At 48.9% G+C, this 10,121-nt stretch overlaps 1 protein-coding gene across 2 annotated transcripts; it reads left to right on the plus strand.

The window, feature by feature from the left end:
* Positions 1-289: 289 nt before the first annotated feature.
* LOC144369307 (uncharacterized) lies at positions 290-7,756 on the plus strand. Of its 2 annotated transcripts, XM_078028826.1 has the most exons (6): positions 290-541; positions 1,621-1,735; positions 4,021-4,121; positions 4,288-4,404; positions 5,377-5,491; positions 7,390-7,756. In XM_078028826.1, the coding sequence occupies exons 1-6, from the start codon at positions 422-424 to the stop codon at positions 7,593-7,595; spliced, it is 774 nt and encodes a 257-aa protein (XP_077884952.1). In that variant the 5' UTR covers positions 290-421; the 3' UTR covers positions 7,596-7,756. The 2 variants fall into 2 exon arrangements, with proteins under 2 accessions (XP_077884952.1, XP_077884953.1); XM_078028827.1 differs by lacking the exon at positions 4,288-4,404.
* Positions 7,757-10,121: the final 2,365 nt, after the last annotated feature.

The raw sequence follows: 10,121 nt of genomic DNA on the forward strand, positions 1-10,121 counted from the left end.
GGGAAGGGAGCCATTGTAGAGTGATTAGGGTGGGTAGGTGTGGGTCACAGACAACTGGGGGCCTTGGAGGGGCCCATTAATGTCCTAGTTTGCATGTATGTGAATAGAGATTCAGCGGCTCTCTCTGCAGAATCTTCCTGGGTGTGGAGTATCCATCCCGAGACTCTGGTGACCACCTCCAGGGGAGCCATCCTCCAAGGGGACAAGAACCTCAGGTTCTGGATGGATGTTGTAGAACACCCACAGAGCCAACTGGCAGGCTGGGTGGGGTGCAGGTGCTGGGCTTTGCTGATGTTGTCATCCCCCACAGTTCTTGGAGCCTTCTGTGGCAGTGGCATCCAGGATCCCAGCAGCTGTGAGCAGCAGCTCTGCGGTGGCTGCAGGACCATTGCCCCAGGCCACCCAAAGCAATGAGTGGTGCATGAGAAAAGTCACCAGTAGCAGCTCCTCACTGCTTCACTCCAGCGAGCAGGTGGAAGACAGCCGCTTTGTTCACGTCCTCCTAGAGGGACAGAGCCTGAGGGAGACAAAGCGCATCCTGGTAAGCCCGACAGCAGGGCTGCCTCCTGGGTGTCCACACAGTGGAAGGCAGGAGACACAGCCAACCCCGGGGCTTTGGTGGGAAATTAAGAAGAGAGAGGTCGGTCTTAAGGGCTTGACCTGAGGAGGAAGAGCATCAGCATGCCCAGCTGCAGTGGTGAGTGGGCCTGTGTACTGTGGGTTTTGCAGGCCAGAAGTGCAGACGGAAGTGCTGTGGACAGATGAAGTCAGAGATATGTCCAGGATGCAGGCTGCAGTGCCTACAACTTGGTATTCTCAATGAGTGAGGTTGGAGCAGAGGAGGTGGCAGTGACTTGTCACATGTGTAGGAGGGGATGCGTTCCTGGAGGCAGGGAAGAGAACCTCCTTAGCATGACTAGGTGTAGGAATTTGGGTTCAGGATCACCTGGGAGGTCATGCCAAAGCTTTGGAATGTCAGCCTTTGCATGTATGTGAATAGGGAGGTAAAGAGGTTCTTGGCAGAATTTCTATGGATGTGCAGTAGACACGCTAATGCTGCAGGTGTCCAGCTGCAGAGGTGACATGTTCAGTGACTGCCAGTGCTGAGTCAAGTACATCATTACAACCAGACCCGCACCGAGCTTCCAGAGGCCATGGCCTCACAAAGCTATCATGAAGCACTCAAGTGCACACTCTTGTATCTGAGTCTGTTTTGTGTAGTGGCATAAAGGACCAAAATTTTCAGTGGATCTGCCTCTTCCACCCACAAAGGCAGCCTTCATTTCAGAGCACACTTGGTGCACAGATCCCTGGCCCATTGCTGTCATCTCAGTGAGATGAGAGTGTGTCTGTGCATAGGCAGTTTGGTCCTTTGACCTGAGTTGAATGTGGCTCCCCAGGGGGAGGGGAGATGGCAGGTACAGGCAGATATTTGTACCAGGATTGTTCTAGTAGCACATTGCAAGAACCCAGGGGGGATATGGAGGCCACACTTGGTTAGTAGGATAACAAGATTGTGCCCTTGTATATGTAGCTAAGATTTCTCCTGAATGACCACAGTATTCTGGGAAGCTCCTCTAAAAGCCATTCTCTGATGACAGTTGTCCCACCCTGATCTAGGTGACCTGTCAGGAGAGGGTGACAAGCCTCATCCGCAGGGCCTTGGACCAAAATATGTTGCAGCATGAGGATGTGGACAACTTTGAGCTGCTGAGAATGATGTCTGAGAATGAGAGTAAGTAGGACAATCAGACAGGGGGGAGACATGATCCACAGTGGGCTCAGGATAACTCACAGCGAAGAGAAAGTGGGCCTTGGCCCTAAAATAGCCAGAGTATGGTGGGCCTGGTGCAGGAAATGAAGTGCAGTGATGGGCGTGTCCAATGTGGAGGTGTTCAGTGAGGCCCCAGGGGGCTGCTGGACCTCCCTAAATGTGTTTTCCCCTGGACCTGGTCTGGCAATGCAAAGCTAATATCAATGAGGGCAAGGCAGAGAGAGGCTCAATCCATCATCAGTTTGGTTTATGGCTCACTGATAAGGATGCCTTCAAATGAAGAGGAGGAGAGCATGGGTCCTGATGGATCAGCATTGCTATGGAGCACAGGTCCCAATCCATGGCCAGGATATGAGAAGTCCTGCCTACTCAAGAATGTCAGGATTGTAGCAACTGGGAACAGGACTCAGTGAAGAGGAAGTCAAGGCCAGGGGACAGCCTGTTTGGGTTCTTTTGGGAACAATTCCAAGTCCTCTGTGCCTGGGTGCCCATCTCCTGAAGATATCAGAATGGCCAGATTATTATTCCTTCCAGCAACAAAGAAGGGCTCTGAAGAATGTAGGCCACAATGCTGAGCTGTCCACAATGCCAGTGCTCTTTCCTTTCTTGTGAGCCCTACACTCCTAGCCTCCACCATCCCAGCCTGTCCACAATAGAACCCACCATCTGTCCGGCACGTAAGTGAGTTTTCCCATTTTCACACACCGCCTCATTTGGGTTGGCTCTGTCTCACACATGAGGAAGACTGAGGTGCAAGGAGCTGGGCAAGGGGCAGTGTCTGCGAATCTCAGGGACTTGGGAGGCAGCGCAGGAGGATGGGGATTTCCAAACAACCTCAGAAACTTAGGGAGACCCTGTACCCAAGTAAAAAGGCCTGGGAATGGTCTCAGTGCTTAAGTTCCTCTGGTTTTATCCCTAGTAAAAAAAGAAGCCAGTCAAAAGGAATTACCAAACCGAGAATCTACAAAGGTGATTTCAGAAACAGACTTTCAACCCAAGCATCAGTTGAGAGCAAGCTCCAGACCAGGGGAGGTTTGTGTGTAACAGACTTCAAAAGGGAGGACTACAGGGGGCCTGGAACCCACTAGATGTGATGGCATCTATGCCTTATGTCAGGAGGGTGGCAGTGATGCTGGCCTTCTCCTAGATTTTGGAAACCTTGTTTTCATTGGGGAAGCTTTATGGAGGTGGAATCTATTTTAGCAATCCTGGTCCAGATGAGATGTTGACTACCACAGGTAGAAGCCTATCTAGAATACGGTGTCTGTTAGGAAGTCTTTCCTGAGTATAACAATGACAAAGAAAGGAAGTCACTTGTCTTTGGTCTTGGTTTCACTCCTGGTCATTGATTGAGAACTGATTTCATCTTGGACTACTGAACAGAGGCTGCATCTGGGCAGAAGAGTGTGATAGATTTCAACTCCTCAGGACGCCCCACCATTGCCAGAGAAAGAAGGAGAAGGAGGAGGAGAGACACTCCTGAGTGGGGAGAGGATCACACGATGAAGATCAGGAGGAAGAAGAACAAAAAGAAGGAGGTGAACAGAAGGAAGGGTGGAGGGAGATACACAAGAAGAAGAACAAGAAGGAATCATGTAAGAACAAGAAAAAGACCCAGAAAGAACTACAAGAAGATGCAGGACAGAAAGAAGAGCCAGAAGTAGAACAAGAACCAGAATACAAGTACCAAGCAGACAGCTCCTGATGAGAAACAAGGGGAAGGAGAGCGAACCTAGAAAACAATAGAGTTCTCCAGGACACCACCCTGCTGAAGTCCTCCCATGTTTATGCCCAACACTCCTCTGATGGATATCACCTCCCCTCCACGTATTCATCCATGAGTGGATTCATCCAGGGCAAGGGGATGAATTCGCCCACCATCCAACGCTTCCCTGAATGCCCATGTGTGAGCATGGCTGCCCTGGGGAGAAAGGCCTAAGCACAGGAGCCTTTGCCAATCCTGATTCAGATCCTAGCAGTGTCCCTTTGGCAGATCCAACCTGCACTGAGAAGTTCTGGGCCCAAGGTGCTGTTTCCATTGCCAGGTGCTCTTTTGGTTTAGAATCCTGTACATCATCTTCTCCAGGGAAGAATCACTGAGGGAGTCTTTGGTGGCACTGTAGCTGGATAGGAGGGCTCTCAATTCTGGTGCAGGCTCGCCCTGGCGGAGACTCTCAGGGGTTGTGGGTGTTTTGTGGTATAATCCTTGAGTGCCACCTAACAATTCTCTCCACTTCGCTCTGCAGAAATCAAGGTCCCTGACCACTCACTCATGTATCTGTCCATGAATCCACAAATAAAATATTACTTCATCGTGAGGAAACGCCTCGAGGTCAAGGGAAAGGAGGTAAACACCTACCTTATTCAAGCTGTACTTGTGCTGCCATTCCACTCCCACCTGGGGAAATAAGAAGCCTCAGCACCTGGACATATGTGCTAGAAGCCCATAGAGCCACCTGACAGGCTGGGGTGGCTTTCTGTTTCTGGGTTTGATGATATTCCATCCCCCACAGTTCTCAGAATCAACCTGCAAGTCCTCCAGGCCGCTTTCCCACAAGCAGGTGGGAGACACCTGCTTAATTCGTGTCCACTTAGAAACACAAAGTCCAAAGATGGCCAAGAAGGTCCTGGTAAGCCTGGGAGCAGGGGTGTCCCCTGGTGCTTACACCTGGGTGGGGAGCAGACACTGGTCCAATACCATGGACTACTCATGCCCTCTTGAATTTGGAGCTTCTGGATGATCAGGAGGATAGATGGGAATCAAGAAGGGAGAGGTCAGTGTGAAGGGCTGGAGCTGAGATGAGGGAGAGCAGCAGCTTGTCCACCACCATGTCTGAGGGAATCTGTGTGTCGGAAGGCAGCATGCAGTCCAGAAGGACAGAGGCAGGTATGGGTGACAGATGAGAACAGGACAGGACCTAGGTTGCGGGTTCCCCTGTATGGGATGCTGACGTCTATGGAGGAGGACAGCAGTGTGAGGTTCTGCATGTTCCTTGAACAAGGAGCTGAGAGGGTCTCTGCAGAGTCAATATGGATGTGGAGCAAGCACACTAAATGTCCTGGTAACCCAATGACCACCCTTGCTGGATGAAGTGCCCTCCTACACCCCAGCCAGCACTGAGCCTCTGGAGGCCAGAAGCTCTCGTGGCTATCTTGCGTCACTCCTGTGTGTGGTCATGTTCCTGGGTCTGTTTTTGGCCCTGGCAATTCAGACCAAAGCCTCTAGGTTTTGTGCCTAGGCCATTCCCAATGCCGCCTGCATCCTTGGGCAGACCAGGGATCTTGGAGGCTATTGTTCCATTCCTCCCAACTTGTGGGATGAGATTGCATCTGTGTGCAGGTAATGGGGTCCTTTCACTTTGAGAGGAGTGCAGCTCCACAAAGAGCAATGGCAGGCCCAGGAAGTCCTATGTACAAGGATTGGGCTAGTAGCCTATGGGAAGAGCCCACGCGATGAGCAGGAGGTCAGCCTCAGGTAGTAGGGTCATGGATGGTGCCCTTGTATTTAGAGTGGAGGTGCCTCCAGAATGCCCCTGCCCACTGTCCTTGAGTAGTCACTTCAAGGCCCATTTCCTGAAGGCCTGTCTCCCATGCTGCTCCAGGTGACCTGCCACGATCGGGCTCCTGTCGTCATCCGCAGGGCCCTCGAGCTACACTTGCTTACTCAGGAGAAGCCGGAGGAATATGAGCTGGGCCAAATCATCTCTCACCGTCAGAGTAAGTGGGACAATCAGATGACAGAGAGCAAGGGTCAGGATGTGGACTCAGGTCAACTCTTAGCACCAAAGAGTAGTTTCTGACCCCCAAGAACATTCCAACAGGGTGTGTTGGGTTCGTGCACAAAGCCAACTGCACTTCTGCTGGTGGAAGGTCTCGAGGTCCAATGGTATACCTCAGTGGCTAGTGCGGCTCCCCACCAGGTGCCCTGCCCAGGACATGAGCAGGCATCTAAAGCTGACATCATTGAGGAGTGAGGAGGAAAGCCTCTTTCCAGGAGCAGTAGGGTTCTGTGGTCTGGGATAGGAGTGGTTTTAGAGGAACATGGGAATGCATGGGCTAAAGAGGGAACTGGCATTTTGTGGACTGAAGCAGTAGGATTGAAAGCTTCTGTGTGACCAGAAAACCACTGCCTGGGCAGATCATTGCCAGGATTCTAGCAAGCAGTAACAGGATGAAATTGGGAAGAAAACACAGCCTGGGAGACAGCCTGAATCATCTGTCTTTGCATAAATTCCATGGTCTTCTGCACCTGAGTCCGCTTGCCAACAAGTGATCACAATAGCCAGGTTATGATCCCTAACTAAAGTCAGATGAGGGCTTTCTGAGCACGTCGGCCACAGAGCTCATCTGATAATAATGCCAGCGCTTTTTCCTTGGTTGGTTGGTTGGTTTTTGTGAGCCAAACACCACAGCAGCCATTATCCCAGCCTATGTATGCTGAAGACCACCATCCCTATGAGTTCTAGGATCAATTTTCTCCTATCTTAACCTACTGTTAGGTTAGTAGAATCTATGGAAGAGCAAGTCTGTCTGGAGCCTTGGTAGCATTAGAAATTCATAGCAGAGATTCCCACATCCAACCCAGAAGAGATGGAGAACAGGCTCTAGGTTAGAGGAGGGCGACAGGAAACAGGTGTTCAGAGGAAGGAGAAGCTGGCTGTTGTATTCCTTCACTTGGGGTCATGGCACCACTGGGCCATACACCATGTTGGAGGGAAGCATTCCCTTTGCTGGTCTTTGGAACCATTGTTCTCAGTAGGGCAGCATTTGGAATGTGGCCTCCATTCTCAGAAGCCTGGTCCACATGGAGGTGGGCTCCACCAACGCAGAAGCATGGCTCTAATGTGGTATCCGTGCTGGTCAGCCTGTCCTCACTGTGGCCATACTTGAGGAATCCTAGGCCTTTTCTCTGGGCTTCACAGCTTTCCCTTTGGTTGTGCACTGAGGCTGTCCATAAAGCTCTAGTGTGTGGCAGTGGAGAGCTCCTCAGCCCTTGCCACAAAGGCATAGACTGGGAGCGAGAGAGAATGAGGCTGGGAGAGAGGGAGAGAAAGAAAGATGGAGAAGGAGGACCTCTACTTGGAGAATGAGGATTCAGTGGAGCCAACAGGGACAAGGTACTGTTGCCCTGGGTGCAACCCTGTTTAGGTCTTCCTCCACCCATGCTCAACCTTTCTTCCAGTCCCTCCCACCCCCCAGTAGTGTATTCATCTTGAATGAGAATTTCATGTTGACACCAGAGCACTCACCATCCAATGCTTCCCTCCAAACCCACACATGAAGATGGCTCATGTGGGGATTGAATCTTTGGCACAGGAGCCTTTTGTGGGAGATTTCAGATGTAAATCCAGTGGTGTGCTTTGGCAGATGTAAGAGGACCTGGGATGTTCTGGAGTCCAAAGCCTTTGGTAGGAACAGACATTAGGTCTGTGGAAGTGCTCTGCCTAGTTCTTCCTCAGGGAGGACTGTGGAGGCTGTCTTGTTGGTATTGGTGCTGAATTGGAGAGCTCCCAGGTGTGTGGCTCTGGCCTTTTCTGGCACAGGCTTTCAGATGTTGGGGTGTCCTCGGGAGCACCTCCTGAGCCACCTTATTTTGTACACCCCTCTCTCCCCAGAGCTGAGGATTCCAGCGCAGGCCAACGTATTTTATGCAAAGAACCCTCACACAGAATCCAACTTTGTGCTGAGGAAAAGGAGCCTCTCCCAAAAGAATGATGAGTGGATCCAGCCTCAACCTCCCTCTCGTCCTGGAAAGAAGGCTGCAGCCCTCCTGAGGATGCTTGCAAAACCATTCTGCTGCTGTGTGCCTGGGCGGGGCTGAGGCAGCCCAGGAATATTTACATTGATTACTATTTGCTTCAAAGTTTGAATCTATAGTTTGTGATTGTCCTTGACCTTGTTTAGTAACACCGTTGTTACTCTATCCTGTATTTGTTGTTTCCATTAATATATTATTAAGTTAAAATATATATGTTTTTGTTACCTGATCTACTGTGATGATTTGAGTATACTAAATGTAGCAGTGATTCCTAAAGGACACATCCAAACCAACAGGAAGGAATGTTTCCTTGTATCAGGAAGAAGTTTGGTTTTTAGGAGTTTGGCAGATGGCATTATCTGAGTCAGTTTTCCAATGGGGGCAATGAAGTATCAGCTATCATGGTACAAACAGAAACAAAGACACACAAACACACACTAGAGCACACACACTCAGTGAGAGATAGACAGATTGACTTAGTCTCTGCCAAAATACTTTGGAGAAGTGGTTCTGTTTTCTCTCATTTTGGAGTATTTTCTGTTGCATAAGGTGTCTTACAAATGAATCCCATGTCTGAAGAAGACATGCATGTGTACTTCACATGCCACTTTCCACATAACCAGAAGGTCATATCATGTAATATTTTTCATGCAGCTGTGTTTTCAGTGTGAACCATCCCATGAGGTCAGCTGTGGAATTTTCCACTGGTAGCATCACAATGGGGATCCACTCTTTGGGTTTGGGGATATTTTAGATTTTCTTGATTCAGACTGGAAAATAAATATATATAATATTTATGGTTTTTGAGCAAAATTCTGCATTTGATGATGATGCCATGCATTTAGGAATCTGTAGACAATGAATGAATGCCTATTATTGCCTAGACTGGTATGCAAAGTCCTGTAGCATCTGAGCATGTGTGAGGGCTGCATAGAGCTTGCAAAAAGTCCTGGTCAGATGGTCCTGCACAAAACTGAGCTCCTAGCGGTCTCCACCATAACATAAGAGTCAAGGAGAAACATACTTCCACACAGAAGATGAGAAGCTACCTTATGAAGGTGATCATAGATATGGGATCCTCTTGCTAGGACCCTTTTTCTATTGGGCCAGAACTGTGCTCTGGATGTGCTTGCTGAGAAGAGCTTGGAATTTCCTGACTGAAGCAGTTCATGCAAGCTGCTTCCACTTGCAGGAACAAAGTGTGTTCTTGTTGAGCACTTTGGGCTGTCCCAGGTTGAACTAGAGTGTGTCTGAAGCACTTGTAATGATTGGCAATCACGGTTTCACATTGAAGCCTCTGTGCCATCTGTCAACCACTGATGGCTGCAAGTGGGTGCCCTGCCTTTCAATGAGTTTTCTGAAAAAGTAGGAGTTTTGGATTTCAATGAACCTTTGAAAACTGATCTTCTCAGCATTCCTCTTGCCTCCCCAAGTTGGGTGATGTCAGTTATATGGGCTTTCTTGGGAGCACACATTTTATGTGTGGAATTGGACTCTGGATGTGATTGCTGAAAATAGCTGGGGAGTGGGGAATGGAAGCTATTTGCTGCAAGCAGTTTCAATTTGCTTTGTTGATTAGCTGTTGTAAGTGGGCACATGGTGTTTTTTTCTGTGTGAGCTAGAAAGAAACATAACCACTTCTTATAGGTGACAGGCATGCTTTCACATTGAAGCCTCTGTGCCATTGATCAAAAACAGTTCACTCATGTGGGCACCTGCACTTCAAGTATATGTTGTAAACAAGTGTGACAAATAGATGTCAATGAGACTTTGGAGAACTGATCTTCTCAGCTGGTGCTCTTTCTTCCTCCTGCAGGTTGGTGATGCTAGATACAAGAGATCTCTTTCTGGCACACTTTGTATTTCATGCCTGAACTATGCTCTGAATGTGCTTGATGAGAACAGCTTAGAAGTGCAGAAGAGAAGCTGTTTGTAGAAGCAGCGCCATGTAGCACAAACTCATTTGTTCTCAGTGAGCACATGGGGATTTTTCCCTGGTTGAAGCAGTGTGAATAAGAATGGCTTCTCAGAGCTGGTAGGCATGTTTGTATTTGGAAACATCTTTTCATCTGTCATCCAGAGTTCCCTGCTTGCAGAAATCCTCATTTCAAGTGTTTTCATAAAGGTCTGATAAGTGGGTTTCCATGGAATTTTGTGGAATTGATCTTTTAAGCAGTCCTTGTTGCCTTCTCAAAATTGGTGATGCTGGGTGCAAGGACTCTCTTGTCAGCCAACATTGTATTTGAGCTCTGAATGTTCTTGCTGAGAGGAGTTTGGGAGTGCAAACACAAATCAGTCTCTCAGCAGCTTCAACATTCAGGAGCTCATTTTGTTCTCAGTGGGCACATTGGGGTTTGTCACTATTTAAACTAGCATGAAGAATAACCGCTTCTCGGAGGTAGCAGTTTCCCTTTGAAGCATTGGTACAATTGGTCAGTGCGAGTTCAGTGCAGGCAGGCATTTGCATTTCAAGTGAATTCTGTGACAATAAATTGAGCTGAGCAATGGATTTCAATAAACCTTGGGGAATTGCTCTTCCCAGTGGGCCCACAGTTCTCCTCCAAGTTATTGAACCTAGGTCCAAGGGCT

This window comes from Ictidomys tridecemlineatus, chromosome 12 (genome assembly GCF_052094955.1).
Source record: "Ictidomys tridecemlineatus isolate mIctTri1 chromosome 12, mIctTri1.hap1, whole genome shotgun sequence".
NCBI lineage: Eukaryota > Metazoa > Chordata > Mammalia > Rodentia > Sciuridae > Ictidomys > Ictidomys tridecemlineatus.